The sequence below is a fragment of the Tenrec ecaudatus genome, chromosome 16 (genome assembly GCF_050624435.1).
Source record: "Tenrec ecaudatus isolate mTenEca1 chromosome 16, mTenEca1.hap1, whole genome shotgun sequence".
Classification (NCBI taxonomy): Eukaryota; Metazoa; Chordata; class Mammalia; order Afrosoricida; family Tenrecidae; genus Tenrec; species Tenrec ecaudatus.
Genome location: NC_134545.1, coordinates 87,355,102 through 87,376,792, shown reverse-complemented (window position 1 = coordinate 87,376,792; position 21,691 = coordinate 87,355,102). Strand labels below are relative to the sequence as shown.

Here is a 21,691-nt window from a genome sequence, read left to right as displayed (position 1 = left end):
TCATTCTGCTGGAAGGAAATAGGTGCTCACGCTCCCATTCCTCTGTCCCTTCACCTCAAGATGAAGCTGTGACTTTATTTCACCGGGAAGTAACTTTCTTAACAAGGAAAATGACTCATTAGAAATTGAGAAGTATTGGGTCCCACGCCATTAGGTTTATAATGTGTAACGATGGTGAGGAGGTTTCTTTCTCACTTCCTTTTCTTTCCAAACGAGTAGAAATTAATTCCATCTCAAGTATAGTGAATGTGGAAAAGATCTCAGGCTGCAGGGTGCAGTATTTTTAGTTACTAGGGTTTGGTTTGGTTTGGGGGGAGGGTTTTTTTTAAACAAGCTGAATCTGAAGGAACACTGAACACATGGATTTTGAAAGTAAACAGATCTTCCTTCCTGATTTCTACCCTAGTAGTTAATATGTGAGAAACCCTTTTTATCTGTAATGTCAGTTAATGTGATAAATTCCAGTCGTTTCAGAATGTGAGAGGTAAGACTTCTTTCTCTCAGGAAGTCAGGATGGATGGTACAAGTTTTCCCTGTTCCACCCCTTCTTATATCGCCAGTCCCTGGAGGATCCCAGGAGTCTAATTTTAACTGTTCTGAAAGAAGGTTCTATAAATAAGAAAAAACAAACCAACTCATTGCCGTGGTATCCATTGCAACTCATAATGACCTTATAACTAAGAGTGATTGCAATATAAGTACTGAAAGACACAGAGATGTATCTCGTAAATGCAGCCTCAAGAATGGTGCCAAATTATTCAAGGCTAGATGAGATAAAGACAAAAGCAAAAAAATCCATGCCCCCTCTTTTTTTTAAATAGTATCATTGGCACATAGTTCACATATCATACAACTTAATAATTATTAAAGTCATAAGATTTACGCAATCATCACCACAATGAATTTCATAACTTTTTCTTCTCATATTCATTGTTGTTAACTCCCCATTTCTCCCCTTCGTTCCCTGTTATGTCCCTAAGCAATTTTCAATCCAGTTACTGTCTACTATCAATCTACCTATCCTAGATTTCAAATACAGAAAATCATACAAAACGCATACAGGAAAGAAAAAATAAAACAAAAACCCCAACTAGATAAAACATAGAAAAACCTCAACCAAAAAGAAAGCAGAAAATATTAAAAACTGGAGCACATTTAAAATGGGTCAAAAGGGAGATAATTTAAGTATTATATTTTAACCTAACTTCATCCACCATAATCAACTGTACATTACTCTCTGTCTGAGAGTTAGAGGGAAATTACCAAGGCTTAATCCATGTGGGGACCCTGCAAATAGAGTTGGGGGCTTCCATTTCATCCATAGCTTTCTGCAAACTACATGCTCACCATTTAAGCTCTGATGCCATTCCCGTCTTTGGATTTTATGGTTTAAAACCCCTGGATGACACAGGCTGGCGTGCTTCTTCCTGGTGGACTCAGTTGACAGCTCACTTAGATAGCTGCTTGTTTGGAGACTACCTTTGACGCCCCCAGAAGCCATTCTTCCTCATAACTGGCCACCTTCTAGCTCCTTCACCACGTTTTGATACAAAACCCATGTGTGATCGTTAGCGATTTCTTCTTGAGGGGAAACGTCGAGTAAGGTCATGCCACAAGAACTCGTTGTTCTTAGATTGGGGCTAGTGAAAGTCCCCAGTCCATTCATATTTCTGTGATTTATACCTATCTCCCGTTTAGAGAGATCATTACCATGTTATGATAGAGAACATTGTAAGTCATCCCCCCGGGGCATAAGGTAATTCACTTGATAGTGTCATTCATGTAGTCAATGGTATAGAATTTAAAACACAGTTGAGAAAAGTGTTTATACAAATATAGGCCAGCTTCAGACCCACAAACATAAAGTGTTGACTTGTACAGATTCAACACTTAAGTGACTGGACACTGTTTACATAAATAATGGGGGTTGTTATAGGGCAAAATTTTCAATAGCACTCATTCACTAAGAACCATGCCTGCCAGATTAATCCATGTCACAAGAAAACAAGGGGAGAGGCATTACCACAGTAAATATAGGTGGTCCCACTTACCTATCGTTTTTGCTTTTCGTCTTTTTAGTTTCTCTTCTTCACATCTTTTGGCATAGAATTTTTGTCATTCTACCTTAGCCTAAAGCAGCGGTTCTCAACCTGTGCATCACAACCCCTTTGGGGGTCAACCCTTTCACAGGGGTCACCCAATTCATAACAGTCGCAAACTTGCAGTTATAAAGTAGCAACGAAAATAATTTTATGGTTGGGTCACCACAACATGAGGAACTGTAACAAAGGATTGTGGCATGAGGAAGGTAGAGAACCACTGCTCTAGACCTTCTGTGGCATTACTGGGGGAAAATTAGGCTGAGAGAGGTTAAGGCCCTCAACAAGCCAGTGCAGATTCAATACCAGAACTGGCAGAGAGTCTCCGAGGTAGAAAAGAATGCCTAATAAGTACGCATATTTATGAAACCCTGCCTGTTTTTCCCAGAGACTTGCTTGGTGAGAACTCTTTCATGAAAGTATTATTTGTTCTTATTGAACAAACTAGTTTGAAACACTGCCTGGCTCAATGCAGATAACAAATATGACCGTTTTCAGTGCTTCTGAGACTCATCTTAAGGAATTTCTGTTTGAATGAAAAGATTAGGTTACACGTCCTCTAAACCCTGAAATGCTTTAGTTCTTGTTACAGCCACATAGGCTCCATTAGACCAAAATTGTTTAGTTGTTGGAGCAGAACAAGTAACTAGCATGGAAAAATTATGTTCTTCAACTAAAAAGCAACATGCTTTATTCTTTAAAAGAAATCATTAAGAACAACACATAAAAATATTAGACTACTAGTCAAAACTACTGTAGTTAAAATTTGGTGGTTGGTTTTTTTTTGAGGGTTTTTCTTTGTGACTTTGTAAACAGTCTAAAAATAGTCTTATGTAAAAAAAATAGTCTTATGTCTGAAAAATAGAAACTAGAGCATGCGCCTAGCCTTACTGTAAGGGTCATATGGAAAGTTAGGTGATGGGAGGGTATTTTGAACAAAGAAGTCTCACACGTGAAATAAAGATCCCAGGAAGCAAAGGGGAGGGGGCGGGGGGAGATTTGTGCCCTTTCGTATTATTTTGTACAGCACCATAAAATAGCACCTTGTATTACTTTGGGTGGAGAATTCTATTTAATTCAACAACTATTATGTAGTGTCTACCAAACAGGCGCCAGGCATTGTCAGGGATACAGAAATTAGCCCTTCCCAGCCAGAAACTTCACTGTTGAGGAAAAGAAAACAAAACAGAGCAATGTGTTTTAGACTCTGTGATGAACATGCCCAAAGCGCTGCAGGAAGGTGAGATGGTGGCTCATACGCCCAGGAGATTGGGGGTGGCTGCTGCCCCAAATTAATGAGAACAAAGGCATAAGCCATGTGATTTTATTAGGCTGCTGAATTAGGCTTCTGCCAAAATTTGAAAAGAAGCAAATATGATAAATTAGAATGGAAAGTAATGATAATCTAAGCTATCTATCCATCAACAAAACCTTTTTTTTTTTCTTTAACGAGGAGGAGGCATTCAGATGGTCAGTGACATCACACCAGTACCCCACAATGTAATCTCTCTCTTTGTGGTTGTTCAAGGGCTTACTCTCAATCCTGCGCAAGTTGAAAAGTGCACCAGACCAGGAGGTGAGAATCCTGCTCCTGGGCTTGGATAATGCTGGCAAGACCACGCTTCTGAAGCAGCTCGCGTCTGAAGACATCAGCCACATCACACCTACACAGGTGAACAGTCTGGGCCCACGTGGTGGTGTGAGGATGAAAACCATGAAAGGCATAATGGGAAAATATTTTTGTCCACCTCCAAGCTCTATCTTGAGAGCAGTCTATGTAACCTAAGCATAATCTAAAGTTTCTAAAATATATTAGGACATAATTGAATCCCTCAGATCCAAATGATCCACCCATATTGTTTTTTCAATCACTTTACCTTCTCTGATTAAGAAATCAACACGTGTAGAAAGTACAAAGAAAGTGTAAACTAGGAGGGAGGGGGGGGGGGAAGAGGACCTGATGCAAAGGGCTTAAGTGGAGAGCAAATGCCTTGAGAATGATTGGGGCAGGGAATGTATGGATGTGCTTTATACAATTGATGTATGTATATGTATGGATTGTGATAAGAGTTGTATGAGTCCCTAATAAAATGTAAAAAAAGAAAAGAGGAGAAAAAAAAGAAAATGATTAGGGCAAAGAATGTACAGATGTGCTTTATACAATTGATGTATGTGTATGTATGGACTGTGATAAGAGTTGTATGAGCCCCTAATAAATTGTTTAAAAAAAAAAGTGTAAACTGAAAAAAAAACAAAAACCTAAAGCGTATTCTAAGAAAAGCCATTGTCAATAACTGAGTGTTATTTTTCCAAACCTAATAAGTGTAAGTATGTACCAATTTCTAGAATAAAAAGGAATTAGTTATATTTTAAAACCTAGCGTCACACGCTTCTTTCCCAAGGGTATTTACCACATAAATAGACGGATGGTGCTCCCAGTTTGGACGTGTGAAGACAAGTCCTGACTGGAAGCGTCCTAATAGGCGTCTCTAGACGCCATTCCCTTTAGGGACTCCTGAGAAAGTCTGACCTTTGGGCTTCTTCACTGGAGGGACAGCCTGTTATTTATCTTGAAAGTGTTCGAGCATAGAGGTTTTAGCAAAACCAGGGTTTTCTGTTACCACGGTCTGTGGATTTATGACGTTCTGTAGAAAAGGCCTCTCAAAAAAAAAAAAAGAAAGAAAGAAAGAAAAGGCCTCTCCCTGCTACCCAAAGAGCAGTCTTCGAGTTTCTGGACAAACTTAGCATAGAGCCCCAGGCGGAGCAAATGACTGTGGGCTAGCCCACGACGGCGGGAAGCCCACCTGGCGGGTCAGGATTTCTGCAAGAAGAGCGGCTCACCGTAGGCCATCCAGAGGCCTTCCTACTGCCAACAGGGAGATAAACCCAGTCCTCAACCCAGCCAGTTCCAGTCCCAACTTCCACGCTTTGTTGGCTGGGTGGTAGGTAGCCTTCTTATCATACCATGCTGTTTCACCTCTATTCTTTAAAAACAAATTTTTACACGTTTTTTTTTCCTTTTTTAAACATTTTATTAGGGGCTCATACAACTCTTATCACAATCCATGCATTTACATACATCAATTGTATAAAGCACATCCGCACATTCTTTGCCCTAATCATTCTCAAAGCATTTGCTCTCCACTTAAACCCTCTGCATCAGGTCCTCTTTTTTTTTTCCCCTCCCTCCCCGCTCCCCCCTCCCTCTACATGTTTTTATTTTATATGAAAAAGTCACTATGTCCATTTAGTCCGTTTGGAAAGTTAGTAGTATATGCTTGATATGTAAGAGAATACCTTTCGGTCTTTGCTTCTACACACATGTAGGACGGGTGTATTTCAGATAAATGTAAAATGACCCTTGGGTCATCTCGTTCACTTAGTTTTTCTTGGACACCATTCTGCATTGTTATAGATTTAAGGACTGGCACAGTACGCACCCCTAAATGTTTGTATCCACTCCGTTTTTGCCTTAGAGTAGTTCTCTAGTAGATTGCCTGGGTCTGATGCCTTCCAGAATTTGAAAGCACCTGGGACGTAGAACTAAATTCTAGGATTTACTCTTATTTACTCCCTGCCTCATTCTAAAAAGGATTTCATGTTACTAGCATGGACATTTAGTATCATAATGAATATAAACATTTTTATTAATGAGAAAAAAAATAAAAATAAACATTTTTAATCCACCAAAGTGGGTTTGTCGCTGATTCAGAACGAAGCAGGCTTTCTAGGAAGCTCAAGCCACTTCCTTTGGAGTTCTTAAACGGAATGTCTGCACTCACTGGCCTTTCAGAAGTGCCACGGTCAGTGTGGGGTCCAGTTATTCTCTAGCGACTGTTAGGTGACAGAGTCCCCATGCAGTCGCCCTGTGTTCTGCCCTCCTGTGCCCGACAGGAGCGTTGAGAAGCTGCCAGGGGAAGCCAGCGCTTATGGAGACAACCCCGAGCCTGTTACACTCCAGTCATTCTGGACCAGGTGTTTTCCTGTGGTTACAAGCAGCTGAGTGGAGTTCTCGAGTATTGACTTTATTGTATAAACGGGCTTCAGAGAGTTCATGGACAAAGTCCATGGTCTTTTAACGCCATTGGCCTTGAACATTTCGAAGGCACCTCTGATCACTCTCGCAGGAAGTCGCCTGTGTTGTTTTGATTCTCGATGGTGCTCCCCAAACCTCAGGGGTCTTGTTAATTCCTTTCTCTCCTCCAGAACTCCCAGTTCACAATCAGCTGGGCCTTCAGAAATGCCCGTATGCAGACAGCCCTAACTGCCCTCCGACCCGGGCGTTTCCATCACTGCCTGTAACGGAGGGCTCCACTTGAGACCCTGAATTGGCTGTTGTCGAATGTCCCACCTTCCCGGGTTGATCACTCACTGGACCCAGCCTCCCCCGGAGTGTCCCGGGCCCAGCTCTACCCTTCCCCCCCGGCCCCCCGATTCATTCGTATGAGGAAACTGATTTTCTTTTGAGCGCCATTTGAGAAACCAGTGCTCCCGGCTGGCTGTTCTTGCCACTTTTTAAAGTCAGCATTTGTTCTCTAAAGTTGAGTCTTCAACTTCCGCTTCTCTTTCCCCCGAGTTCCACGTCCTGCCCTGTTAGGGTTACCAGCCTGAGGCTTCCCCGGAGCGGGGGTGGGGGCCGGTATTGATCATCAGAGTTTCTCGCCCACCAAGTCCTCCTGAGCAACTCTATTTGAGGGGGAGCTTCCAGCAGTTGATGGAAACACTCCCCGGTCTTTTTAGTCCACTTTCTCCGTGGACTCTTGGAAGCCTCCTTGCGCATACTCATCACTGAAAGTGACATCGTAGCCAGGAAGCGCGTAACACTGACTCCGTGACCTGAGTGAACCAAGGCAGATCTCAATCCGGTTCTCTCTGCACTTCACAGCGAACCATGTTTTTTTAAAAAATTAAAGTTAAATTTATTAACTGCTGGTTCGAGAGTAGGCTAGAGCCTAGAAAACTTTCAAGCGCCAACCATCTTCAATGTCAACCATGTCACGCACAGCAAAGTGCCTCAGCGTACACAGCCATTGAATGCAACTTTTTCAGAATTACTGTCTCAGGGTATAACAAAACTTGGTGTTTTTGCCTCTGTTTCAGGGTTTTAACATCAAAAGTGTACAGTCTCAAGGTTTTAAACTGAATGTATGGGATATTGGTGGACAGAGGAAAATTAGACCGTACTGGAGGAATTATTTTGAAAATACGGACATTCTTGTAAGTACTCCTTCTGACACACTAACTCAGTCTTTTCCGCCCAGTGCTAGGAACGTGAGCAGGGCCGTGTTCTTTCTGGGCAGCCATTCCGCTGCCATAACATCCCATCACCGTGACCCTGGCTGCGGAATGGGAAGGAGGAAGGAAGATCTTTGTGTGACTTGAAGAAGTTGTTTTGTTGCTGCCTCAGTAACAGTGATGCGCCCACACCCACCTTATTAATGACAGCAGTAGGGAAGTTAGAAGATGGTGCCACAGACTCAGAGCGGCTCCTGAAGACAGGAAGCTCCTGAAAGTTCTGGAAACTGTGACCTAGAGGGAGTGGTTGAGAGACGGTACGATGTTCCACCTGGAAAAGAGACTGCTTAGAACTGTCCTCAGTTGCCTCAAGAACTATCCTAAGCCAAGAGATTGGTTTAAATTTCTAGAATAGCTGAAGAAAGAGCAGCGCAGAGAGTTCCTTATGTCCCCCCCCCCCCCACCATCCCTGAACGTCTCACCAAGAACACTGGTTTCCGTTAACGAGCCCATGCTGAGGACAGCATTAACGGTGGTCACAGTTGGCACCAGCGTCCACTCTGTGCTTTACAGCTCTATGGGTCCTGACGAGCACAAAGCGACGTGCATGCTGGGCTAGCGTTTCATACGGAATAGCATCACCCTAAAAATCCCATTCTTCACTTCTTCATCCCTTCCCTCCATGGCCCTGAAGCACCAGGGACCCCTGATGTTTCTACGCTATAGGTTTGCCTTTTCCAAATGGTCATAAGGTTGGAACCACATCACAGGCAGTCTCCTCGCATTGGCAGCTTTCACTTAGCAGTGCATTTGAGGTTCCCATGTCTTTTTGTAAGGCGTCCTGGTGGTGTCAAGTTTATGAATTGGGCTGCTGCGATCTGCATGGTGAGCAGTTCAAAGCCATCAGCTCAGAGCTAGGAGCAGTGTGGAGAGCGGTAGGGAGGTCGCGTCTCACTCAGAATAAAGTCTTTATTTGCCTGTAGCTGTACCTGCCCAGAAGCAGAAGATGCTTCCTCATGTGTTGGGAATTCTAGGTCCCGGCTCACTTCCATTTTCTCTAGGACTACTCTTTTTCAATTTGAAGAAGCTGCAATGCCCGTCTATGAGATTTCTCCCATTCTCTCACCTCCACTCCTTCACCATTGCCTCTAGTCTTCCGGTGACCTTGTCCTCCAGCCTCCCTTAGCCACTTACCCTAAAATGTAGAGTCTCCTGAGCCTGGATGGGGGAGAGAGCATATGATTTCACTAATCTCTAGCTGTAAGTTTACATTTATTTCCATGTGTCCATTGGCTATAGAGCACCATACTATCAGTCACTTTTATAACTTTGTTACCAATAGAGATGTTAGTAGTTGTTTCCAATAGCAACAGATATTTGCATATCATATTATAGTTATTGCAACAACAACAACAGCAACTCACTGCCACCCAACCAATGCCAACTCATCACAACCCTGCAGGAGAGGGTAAACTTGCCTGTGAGTCACCCAGACTGCGACTCTTCACAGCAGTAGAAAGGCCCTTCTTTCTCCCAAGGGGCGGCTAGTACTTCTGAACTGCTGCCTTTGTGGATCACATCCTGACACGTAACACTATGCTGCCAGGGCTCCATTTACAGTTCCTGCAGACACCATGAGATAGTGTATGGGTTCATCACTACTCCAAAGTCATGGCCATTGTTGGAATCACTCCTGGATCTTACTCAGTGGGTTACAAAGACATGTACACATGCCTCTATTATAAATCTGCTTTAAAAAATATTTTTGATAGCTCTGATTCCATATCATGTATTTATAACACTGTGTATTTTAGTTTATGCATTTATTTGAGAAGGGGTTCTCGGCTGCCAAGGGATTCATGACACAAAAAAAGATTAAGCCCCCAGCCATCGACCTTGTCATCTCCTCTTTTCTCATCTCCGTCAGCATGATTTCAGGCATCTCACTCTCTCCTAGCGCCCTCTTTCCAGCCTCTTTCCTGCTAGTCTTCTGACTCCAGCTGTTCACGCACACCATCACCCATGACCCATTGACCCGAACTCTGCACTCTCTTATCTTTCTCACGTCCTTCCTTCCTTAACCAGCTTAGATTTTGTGATTCAGCCTTATAATCATGGATGATGTCGACATCATCCAGTCCTTTACCTTACTCTCCCTTTATCACAGTTACCTAAACCAACAAACCAACAAACTCCAGCCCTGCTCTCATCCAGTGTTCCATCTGTTCCATGGTTGAGCCTGTGGAGCTGAGTGTAAGTAAGAATGTATATACAGAGAGAGAGAGAGAGAGACTAAACCAGTGTGACAAGTCTTGCTTTAATGTGTGTCCACCTGCCTCAGCCTGCTTGCTAATCTTCCTTTGCTTTCCTGCGCCATCGCCTCCCCTCAACGACACTGCACTCTTCTCAAAACTCTCGCATCTCAACTAGTTTCACTCTTTGCTGATGATGACTTTGCTTCCAACTTGTCTCTCTTTGCTGGATCATCCCTGTCAGCGTACGCACATCCGATCTCATTTCCCTTGTTCAAAAAACAACCAACCACAAAGCCATGTCTCTTGACTGCCTATATATGTTCTCCAGGTAGTGTCTCACTCCTCAGCCTCCCTTTATGGCAGAATCCTTGAGAGTTTTTTAGGCTGTTTTCCCTTCTTCCCGATTACTCTAGAATCCTCTATTCAGGCTCACTGGTAAGCCTGCTAAGTCCAGTGCTTGGTTTTAGCATTCATCGTACTTGGCCTATTAGTACATTCATTTCATGTGCTTGGGGGTGATGTCCTTAAAACATTCTCTCCCCGTGATTTTCAAAATACCTATCTATTTTGCTTTTCTCTTCTCTCACTCCTCCTCAGCCTCCACTATCCCCCCACCACTTGTCTCCCCAACTTCCCGATGTTAGAGTGCCCAGAGTTCAGTCCTTGTGCGTTTCTTCTGCGTCACTGCTCAGGGAACCAGCTACTTGTTGGCAAATCTCAAACTGATAGCCCCAAGCTGCAACTGCCCCCCACCGGCCTGGCTGTTTCATAAACGGCCAGCTGCCTATTGGGAATTTCTACTTCCACTTCAACATGTCCTATATCCGGCCACTCCTCCCCAACTCTCCTCCTCCTCCAGCCTTCTGAGTCAGTGGCAATTCCATGTATTCAGAAACACTGAAGGCATGCTCGACTCCTTCTCCTCTGCCTCCTCCCATCTGATCCATGAGCAAATCCGATCAACGCACCGTTCCAAGGATTTCTAGACTCTGGCCTCTTCTTTCTGCCGCCACTGCTCCCATTCTCCGCTGACTGCAGTGTCAGCTTTCCTAGTTTCCCTACTTCTGCCATGCCTCTCCAAAACCTATTCCAAACACAGCATCTGTCATGAATACGTGCACACTCACACACACACACACACACACTCACACACACACACATACACACACACTCTCACGATTTTTCATTCTAAATCAGGTGGGGGATTCCATTTCAGTTCAACTTTGTATTCAGCAGTTTAAATTATTAACCAACCCCTCCCCCCATGAGTTTGCCCTTCACCTGCTCCTTGATTTCTCTTCTTCGTCTTGTGGACGCCTGACTTCCAGGTCGCCCAAGTGCACACCTGTGAACTGTGGAGCTAGTCCTTTAGCTTCTTGCCCTTGCCCTCATCTCACCCCTTGGCAATCTCCAAAGGTACGACAGGTTTTTTCTTGGGTTTCCACTCCCCCTTAAAACAGGGGTCACATATTCATCCTTTTGTGATTGGCTAATTTCTGTAGTGACCTTATTAAAACATAAGCTTCCCATCTCAGAAAAAAAGCCAGAATTGTTAGAGAGGCCTACACAGTCCCATGTATTCCGCCTCCGTGTTACCTCTCTGGACTTCATCTCCCCCGGCCCTAACTTGGTTCTGGTCCCGCTAGCCTCCTTGCTGTCCCTGGGACAGTGGCTTGCTACAATTCTCCTTTCTGAGATTTCTACATGGCCGATTTCTCACCTCGTTCACATCTTTGCTCACATGTTACCTTACTATTGAGACCTCCCTGAATGTTCCTGTCTTCACCTTTCCAGCGTGGACATTTCGCCCCAAAGTATGTCTCATCATCAGATGCATTTTCGGTTATTGTCCATCTTCCCAATGGGAGCAGAAGTTCTTTGAGGACAGCAACTTTTCTTCTGTCTTTTATTTGCTGTTTTATCCCCAGTCCCCAGAAAAGCTCCTTAATGTATGAAATGGATCAGGGTTCTGTCTGGATTCTAACTTATATAGAATGTGACATTTTATAACCTCTAAATTCCCTTCCATCTAGCAAAGGACTAGCTAGACAGTTCACAGGTATTAGCTCAGGCGGACTGGAAGTCAAGAATGCACAGGCGGAGAAGAGACATCAAGGATCAGTGAAGAGCAAACTATTGGGGGTTTCATTAATAATTTAAGAGTTTGTTATTTATTTTTTTACCATGGCCCTGGCCCCTGGCTCACGCCAGGCCCCCTGCCTCCAGCCCGCAAATCCCTGCCGGCTGGGCACAGCACCTCTCCCCTAGACAGCTGGCTGCTGGAGCTGAGGAGATCTCCTGGTCCCCCATCCTGGGTGGGCACTTCTGAGCTTGCTTCTGTTTCATGCTGGACTTCTGAGAAGTGGTGAATTAATCATTCAACACCACAATTGAATGGGAATAGGCAAATGTATTTCACGGTTGGTGAAATCTACAAACACATTTGAGGTGGAGCGATGGGTGTGGCCCAGGGCCCTCATGCACATACTCTGGCCAGCAGGGAAGGTCCGTTCCAGTGGACTTTCAGTCCCAGGGCAAGGGTACGTGGATGAGAGGAGAAGGTAGGGACACAGGCATCTCTCCATTTGTCCATCCACCAGTTGGCCTTCCAAAAACAGAAGAAGATAAATGTTGGAAAAAAGAAATTTTTCTTTTAAGATTAAAAAAAAACCTTCAGTAATCTCAAATAATGTGTGCATACTTAACAGTTTTTCCAAAATGTACACAAATATCAAGAAAATATTCTGATGAAAGTCTAAATATATCCTAGCACAACTTTCTTGTTTGTTTGTTGTTTTAGATTATTGTAGTAATGTTATTTATTCAAAGTAGATATGTTACTTCTAGTGTGACTTGATAAAACATAATATCAGAAATATCTAGAATTGGTACAACTTTCTTTTTCAAGTATTTTAAAGCAAACTCCAAATAGCATATTATTTTACTTATAAATTCTTAAAATATAAGATTTAAAAACAACCTAAATTTTAATCTGAAACTACATGTCAGAAAAATTAAACAGTAAATGTCTTTCTTTATTTTTTTTTTTTGGTGGTAGGGTTATTTTTTTTCTTTTAAATTATTTTATTAAATGTCTTTTTAAAGAATCAGCAAAACACAAAAGGAAAAAAATCACCTTGAAATAAGAATTATAACACAATTTTAGGAAGAATAATATTCAAAAGTCAGTTGCTTACCTGTAGCCCACTAACGAACGATTAGAATTTAAAATTAAAAGCACAGTAACATTTATATTAAACACACGGCTATCAACTTGATTCTGACTCGAGTGTATCCATATAGGACAAAGCAATACTACCTCTTAGGGTTTCTGAGATTTTGTCTTTAAGGCAGCATATAGTCTCACTTTTCTCCCACAGAGCAGCTGATGAATTTGAACAAGCAACCTTGAGGTTAGCAACCTAATGTTTAGCTCAGAGTGCTAAAAGGATTCCTCCGAATAAAAAACAAGCTCACTGCTATCAAGTCCATTCTGGCGCATAGTGACTTTCACAGGACAGGGTAGACCATTCCGGTGGGTTCCTAAAACTGTAACTCTTTTTTTAAATGATCATTGTATTGGGGACTCTTACAGCTCTTATAACAATCTATACAAGGTGGGGGAAGAAAGGGGGAACCTATAACAAGGTTGGATATATAGCCTACCCCCCCCAGGGGGACGAATAACAGAGAGGTGGGTGAAGGGAGACAAGGGACCGTGTAAGACACTAAATAACACCAATAATATATAATTGATCAAGGATTCACCAAGGTAGGAGGGTAGGGGAGGAAGGAGAGAAAAGAGGAGCTGATACCAAGGGCTCAAGTAGAAAGAAAATGTTTTGGAAATATTATGGCAACATGTACAAGTGTGCTTAATACAATTGAATGATGGATGGTCATAAGATTTATAAGAACCCCCCAACAAAATGATTCATAAAAAATCCATACGTCAATTGTATCAGGCATATGTGTACATATGTTGCCATCATCATTTTCTAAACATTTACATTCTATTTGAGCCCTTGGTATCAGGTCCTCTTTTCTCCCTCCCTCCCACACTCATGACCCTAGATAAATTATAAATTATTATTTTTATATCTTGCACTGGCCACTATCTCCCTTCTCCATGGTTTGTGTTGTTCGTCCCCCTGAGGGGATGGGGGGTGTTATGTGTTAATCATTGCAATTGGTTCCCTATTCCTCCCCTCCTCTCCTCTCCTTACCCCTACCCTCCTAGTATCGCTACTCCCATTTCTGTGCCTGAAGGGTTTATCTGACCTTGATTCCTTGTGTCTGGAGCTCTTATCTGTACCAGTGTGTACAAGCTCTGGTCTAGCCCAAAGTGGAAGGCAGGACTGGCATCATGATAGTGTGGGGGTGGTGAGGAAGCTTCAAGGAACCAGAGAAATATTATGTTTCATCAGTGCTATACTGCACCCTGGTCAACTCATTCCTTCCTTGTGACCCGTCTGTGTGGGGATGTCCCATTGCCTACGGATGGGTTCTGGGTCTCTGTTCTGACCCCTTTGTTCTCAACAATATGCTTTTTTCAGTTTGTTTATTTTGGGTCTTCTGATGCCTGTTTCCTGATTCTGTCAACCTGTCATGATCACACATCTCTTTTTATTTTATAATAGTTTTATTGACACATTCCCTTATATCCATTCACATACAAGTCTGTTGATCAACCCCATTGGGTGGGGTTATTCAATCATTGATGCTATCTGCTCCCGTTTCCCCCCTCCCCACCCCTCCCCATGCCAGGGAACCACCAATCCTGTCACTGTGTCTCTGAGGGGCCATCCATCTTGACCTTCGGGTACCAAGAGATCCCAGATGTACAGACGAACATACACAAATCTAATGAGGGAAAACACATGAAAGCCTTCCTGTTCAGGGGAGGAAATGCTAAAGAACTAGAGGATAGTTATGTAGTTCATCCGTGCCACACCGCACCCTGGCTCTATCGTCCCTTCAGTGTGGACATCCTGAGAGGTGCGAGGGACTGACCCACCATCGTGCAGGTGGGTTTGGGGTCTCCATTGCCTCCATGCCCCTTCATAGCGTGTTGGTTGCAGGTTTTTGGACTTTCGATACTTCTTCCCGTTGACACCTCGTGATCACACAGGTTGGTGTGCATCTTCCATATGGGCTTTGTTGCTTCCCTGCTATATAGACACTTGTTAAATACAAGCCTTCAGGACCCAAGAATGTAATTCTTTACGGGAGTAAAACGCCTCATCCCATGGAGCAGCTGGTGGTTTTGAACTAGTGACCTTTCGAACATGTAACCACCACACCACTAGGGTTCCGAGTATCTACTTATTTATTTTCTGGATGTTAATATATGTGCATATATATATATATATGTATATGAAAGACAGGGCTTTCTACTCCCATAAAAAATTACAGTCTCAGAGTTACAGTCTTGGACACTCACAGGGGCAGTTCTACCCTTTCCCACATAGTCTCTATGAGTTGGCACCAACTCAAAGCAGTAAGAAAAAATATATATATATAATATTGATATAATAAAATAAATATAATTTATCTTAGTGCACACAAACCCTAAGAATAAAATACATAAGCATAATCCTAACAATATGTACAGGATCTATATGAAGAAAACTGTAAAATTGATCAGAAAAATAAATGAGAGGCATTCCATATTTGTGGATTAGAAGATTGTTAAGATGTCAGTTTTTCCCAACTAAATCCTTAAATTTGTACAATCTCTACTAATTGTTTTCTGGATATTGACAGTTCTAAAGTATGTATGGAAGAGAAAAACCCAGAGTAGCCAACACAATTTTGAGGGAGAACAAACTCAGGACTGACTCTACCTACCAATAAAACTTAAGAAAAAGGTCAGTAATGAAGGTGGTATTCAGGAACAGCCAGGATGCAATTAATGCTACTGCTGATACATTGTAGAGAAATACTAGTGTCCCTACATAACATGCGTACAAGAATTGTCAAATGAGCGCCTGATTTTGTCTGTAAACTTTCACCCAAAACACAATGAAATATTACTGGGGGAGGATAAAAAGATCATCTGATATTGACACAAGAACAGACAACTTGATCAGTGGAAGGCACTAGAGAGCACCACACAAATGCAGTCAACTGATCTTTGACCAAAGAGTGAAGTATTCAATGGAGGAAGGAGTAGTCATTTTAACCAATGGTGTTGAACAACTGGACATCCACATGTGAACATATTCATCTAGACACTGGTCTTACCCTTTCAACAACTCAGAATGAATGTCAAAATGAAGTGCGAAACCTAATGGCGGGAAATGTCCAGTCACATAAGAGGAAAACTTAGGTCACCTTGGGCGTGGCAATGGGGTTCTAGATATGACCTCAAATGTACGATCCTTGAAATCCAAAACTTGATAGTTGGACTTTATTAAAACTAAAAACTTCTGTAAATGGCACTATAAAAAGACTGAAAACAAGCCATTGAGCCCCAAACCAAACCCACTGCCCCCAAGTTAATTCTGAGAGACTCTACAGAGCAGGGTAGAACTGCCTCTCTGGGTTACTGAGTCTATAATTTTTTTTAAATCATTTTATTATTAGGGGCTCATATAACTCTTATCATAATCCATACATACATCAATTGTGTAAAGCACATTTGTACATTCATTGCCCTCATCATTCTCAAAACATTTGCTCTCCATCTAAGCCCCGGGCATCAGCTCCTAATCCGCCCCCCCCAGTCTTTACAGGCATAGAAAGACCCAACTTTCTCCCCGGAGCAGCTGGTGGTTTCGAAGTACTCGTTTGAAGGTTAGCAACCAAACGCACAGCCCACTATGCCGCCAGGGTAGATTGAGAAAATCTTCGTGAAACAAATATCTGACTTCCATTAAAAATACACAAAGAACCCATAAAACACAACAAGGAGAAAATAGCCCAATTTAAAAATGGGCAAAAGATCTAAACAGACACACTACGTAGATACGCAAATAGAAAGCCTGACATCGAATGTCATTACAAAATTGCAAACTTAAGCCAGGAGGTTCCACAGCGTACTTATTAGAATGACTCAGTCCCCAAAGCTGGCTGTCCCCAGCGCCAGCGAGGACATGGAGCACCAAGAACACTCATCCACTGACAGTGGGAACGCCCGTTTTAGAGGAAGTGTGGCCATGTCCAGCATTTGTGCTCCCAGCTATCTGTCCAAACAAGCTGAAAACCTGTCTCCCAAAAAGCCTGCATACGAATGTGGACAGCAGCGCCCTTCTTAGTTGCCCAAAACTGTGTGGACTCTGATAAAAATGGCCTTCAGTAGGTTAATGGATAAACCAAACCAGCCCAGCTATACAATGGAGTGTATTTCAATAATGCAAAAATGATCAAGCCACAAAAAGACATAACTCACTGCCATTGATCCGATGCTAACTGATAACAACCTCCTGTGGGTTTCCGAGACTATTACTATGTACAACAGTCAGAAGCCCAGTCTTTCTCCTGCGGAGCTGCTGGTGGTTTTGAACTGCCAACCATGCGGATTGCAGCCCAACTTGTAACCACTACACCACCAGGACGCCTTACAAAAAGACATGGGAACCTCAAATGCACTGCTAAGTGAAAGCTGCCAATGCGAGGAGACTGCCTGTGATGTGGTTCCAACCTTATGACCATTTGGAAAAGGCAAACCTATAGCGTAGAAACATCAGGGGTCCCTGGTGCTTCAGGGCCATGGAGGGAAGAGATGAAGAAGTGAAGAATGGGATTTTTAGGGTGATGCTATTCCGTATGAAACGCTAACCCAGCATGCATGTCGCTTTGTGCCCGTCAGGACCCATAGAGCTGTATTGCAGAGTGGACGCTGGTGCCAACTGTGACCACCGTTAATGATGTCCTCAGCATGGGCTCGTTAACGGAACCCAGTGTTGAGACGTTCAGGGACGGTGGGAGGGGGACATAAGGAACTCTCTGCGCTGCTCTCTCTTCAATTATTCTAGAACTCTGAACTGTACTAAGCACCCTCTATTAATCTTTTTTTAAAAGTCTTTCAAGGCCGAAGATGCCCTTTTCATTGTTGAGTCAAGAGCTGGGCTAGGGTAGATGGCGGAAATAACATCCCTCCCGCTTTGCCGGCTGGCTCAAGATACTTCGAAGGAGGGCTTAAAGGAGCAGTTTAATGGGAACCACAAGCTCCACATCGGGAGCGGTGATGGCATGTGCTGCCATGGATCCTGAGAAGGTCCAGGAATTAGTGTATAATCCCGGAGGAGCCCTCCCTGGCTACACAGCTGCCAACGCAAGATCATGCAAATGCTTTGGATCCCAAGTCACGCTTTCATTATTTCCCGGTGCTGTTTGAGGTGAAATAAGTCTTGGGGACCAACTCAGTCCCCAGGGTTAGATTCCAAGGCCTTGTCACTTTTAGCCCCGTTTGCCAGTTTTGCAGCAGTTTAAAGTGCTGGTTGTCTGTATCTAAAACAGTCTTCCGTTGTTGGTCGAGAAAGACTCGCTACCCGAGACTCCACGCTGCAGACTTGACACATCCACTTGCCTGACTAACGCCACAATGCTCGAGCTTGAGGCCGCCACGCTAGACTCTTGCTGTAAAGCAGGGCTCAGCAAGTTAATATGACCTTCCCTCTGTTTCTGCAAAGCCTGAGAACGAAGATTGGTTTTGACATTTTAAAATATTTAGGGAGGGGGAATGAATAGGAGGATACAGTATTTCGTAACATGTAAAAATTCTTGAAAGCTCACATTTCAGGATCCCCAAGTTCCGTTGGAACACAACTAGATCTCTTTGTTTACATATTACCTGTAGTTGCTTTCAAAGGTCCCTGACAGCACTGTGGGGAACTCTGGTGGCACTCTGGGTTAGATAATAGGCTGCTCACCTCCAGGGTGGTGGTTCAAATCCACCAGCCACTTTGCAAGTGAAAGCTGAGGCTCTCCAGTCCCATAAAGATTTGGAATCTTGGAAACCCTCTCTGGTGCCTCTGTGCGTCAGAAAGACTCAGTGGCCATGGGCTTTGAATGTTTGCTTTTCCACCAGAGCACGAGTAGAATAGCTTCCAAAGAGGTTGTTTGGGCAGCAAAACCTGAAATATCCACCACCCAACCCTTTCCAGAAAAGTTTTGCCCTGCTTCCGAGCATTAAATTGTTCCTTAGTGTTGTGAAGAGTGAAGGCAATGCCTTAAAGGGCCAGGCTCATTCTCAGGCAGAAAGAAACCAAGAACATGGGCGGTATGATGGGAGAATGGGGCAGCTTCCACATCCCTTTAGGCCTGGAAACAATGACAGAGAGCCTTCCCTGTAGATAAAAATACAGTCAGGTGTTTATTTTCAGTTATCCTCGCGTTCCTGTTAAACTTCACTATTATCAGTTTTGTTTGGAAACTTAACACACGACTTAAATAACTGCCATCATGTCCCTGTCTATGCCGTGAGGGCGGTCACACGGCCTGCAGTAAGATGGCCCACGGCCGTGCTCACCGGTACCAGCAGAAGGACAGAAAGACACAGTGACTGAACACCACAAATTATGTCCAAAGAACGCTTCTTTGTCCTCGGTCAAGCTATCAGTTACACAAACCCTGCCTTTTTAGTGCCATCTCCTTTTGTCTCTGTCTACCCTCTGGTGGGGAAATGGAGCAGTAAAATGGCCCGAAGGTGGCAGCAGGAGGGAGGAGCAGAGGCAGGGGAGAAACGAAGAGCGCCTGCCACACACCCGATGCGGGCTCCCGGGATGAGGCAGAGTTGGCTGCGCTTCCATCCACAAAGGATCGTTTGCTCTAGTTCTTCCTCCCACAACCACTAAGAATTCCACAGCCTTCGCCCAGGAAGATGGGAACTGGCTTTGCTTAAAGCTTCATTCTGAGAGCATGGATCATAACCTTCTCCTGGAAGAGGTCTTGCGATGTGATTGATGGAAGCTCAGTCAGCAGCGTAATGAATGTGTCTCTCTCTCTCTCTGAAACTTGCTGGCCAACCACAGAACACCTCTCGATGCACTCTTAGTCTGTTTTTTTAATTTTACGATGATCAATTTGTGTTTCAGTATGGCTACATTAACCCGCAGGCATGTTCAGAGAAGGGAAAAAAAAAGAAAGAGGGCTCTCTCTTCTTGAAGAAAGCAGTTCTTCTGTTGTCCAGAAGACAGATACTTTCATGCAGAAAGGAGGCAGAGCTGAGGCGAGGGTGGCCAGAAGCGGTAGCCACTGCCAAGAACAAATGAGAGAGAGGCTCTTCACAGACCAGTGTGTGCCCCTGTCTTTTTCACTTGGCCTTTTTCTTGAGTAATAAATGGGGAAATTGTTTCATAGATTTCTTCCTGGAATTATTGTGTAGCAATTTTCAAAATTTGTACAAGTTATTTGAGAGAAATGCCAAATGATAGAGAACCATTTATGTCTGGCTTAGGAAAATCTTCCTTTTGGTTCTTCTCATGGAAACGTTCCTTATGAAATTTTGTCAAACCAATAAATAGCAAGTAATTTACCCAGCCATGATAAGTAAAAAATGAAAGTTTTCTACTCATTGATCCTCACCTTCTAGATTGTATTTGACTGGATATTTTTCCTTTTTTTTTCTTTAACCCCAATAATCCACTATTATTATCAGGAAGCCCTGTTGCACAGTGGTTACAAGTTAGGCTGCCAACTCCAAGGTCAGCAGTTCGAGATCACCGACCCCTCCTCAGAAGAATAAGCTTTCTACTCTCATAAAGATTTAGTCTCAGAAACCCGCAGGGAGAGTTCTACTCTGCCCTATAGGGTCATTGTGAGTTAGAATAGACTCAGTGGTAGTGAGTTTTATTTGTAAAGAACATTGAATGATATCTAATTTTTAAAATATGCAATCATGTTCAAATCAATAGTTTAAACCACATAAAAGAAAATCTTACCTTTCATTTATACAAATATTGCTTTTATCATGTAAAACGTTACAGTGTTAAAATATACCATATTTTGAAGTAATAAAGGTATTGCTGGAATGATTTATAAAATAAAGTTATTGCTGTTATTTCTCAGTTACATCACCACCTCTAATATTGGTCATCAGATCCATCATATCTCTTAATTTTTAATAAACTGTATTATATAAGATTGTTGTGTAGCTAAGTCAGGTTAGTAGAGTTTCTCTCTTTTCTTTTTCTCTCTTTTTTTTACTACATAAGTAGATGCATACAAAATTTATATATTTTGTAATTCTATATGCTGGGTGATGGGGTTGTAATTCTTAGTACTCAGCTGGTAATTCAGAGGACAGGCTTATAATGTAAGAGGGTGTACTGTGGCTATGCAGATACACATGAAAAGGGGGGGAGTTACATAACTACCGTATATACTTGTGTATAAACCGAGTTTTTCAGCACACTTTTAATGCAGTTTTTATGGTAAAATTAGGTGCCTCAGCTGATACTCTGGTTGGCTTATACTCTAGCATATACGGTACTAGCTTCTGTTATCCCAGGCATAATGTGTTCACAATATAAAAAGCATTGAGCAAGAACTCTTATCTTAGACTCTTGATTGTAGAGAAGCCCCCCAACTACTCATGCTCACCTCTCAAGTCCACTGCTCGTCATGTAACTGACCGGCTATGTGTTCTGTCACCCTGGGAAAGAGTAGTTGATTGGCTGCAATGAGGAGGGCAACAGGTGAGGCTGCACACGCCACACGAGTGCTGATGCTTGTGTTTTACATCTAGGCCTCCTTTAATGGACACGCTTAGGGAATGGTAAAAAGGGTGCCTGTCTCCCTTCGCCTTGAGTGGTCAGACCCTGCCCTCTCCGGGGCTTGAGCAACCATGCCGGAGACTTCTCAGGCTCTGGACTCTCGGGGACTTGATGCTGAGGTCTATGTGGCTTCGAATTTCCTGGATTCTCTGCATCTAGGAGTTAGTTCTACGGAAACTTCATCAACAGAATTTCCTGCAGATTCAGGCTGGGCAGAAGTCTAGGCTAGTGGATCTTCATCTTGGCTGCGCACATTGAAAAAAATTTTAAGCTAATGTCAAAGGTAATTAATCCTTGACTCCTGGTGACCTCGTGACCTAGTATGTGTTAGAGCAGACCTGTTCTTCAATCGTTGTGATCTTTCAGAGGTTCTGAACTCAGT

The 21,691-nt window shown here is 43.1% G+C and overlaps 1 protein-coding gene across 1 annotated transcript in view; it reads left to right on the top strand.

Moving 5' to 3' along the window:
* The window catches only part of ARL3 (ARF like GTPase 3), a 44,517-nt gene that overhangs the window by 6,898 nt on the left and 15,928 nt on the right, over nucleotides 1–21,691 (top strand). The window contains exons 2-3 of the mRNA XM_075534163.1: nucleotides 3,628–3,771; nucleotides 7,200–7,316. Coding sequence (XP_075390278.1) covers nucleotides 3,628–3,771; nucleotides 7,200–7,316 — 261 coding nt within the window. The remainder of the gene's footprint in view (nucleotides 1–3,627; nucleotides 3,772–7,199; nucleotides 7,317–21,691) is intronic.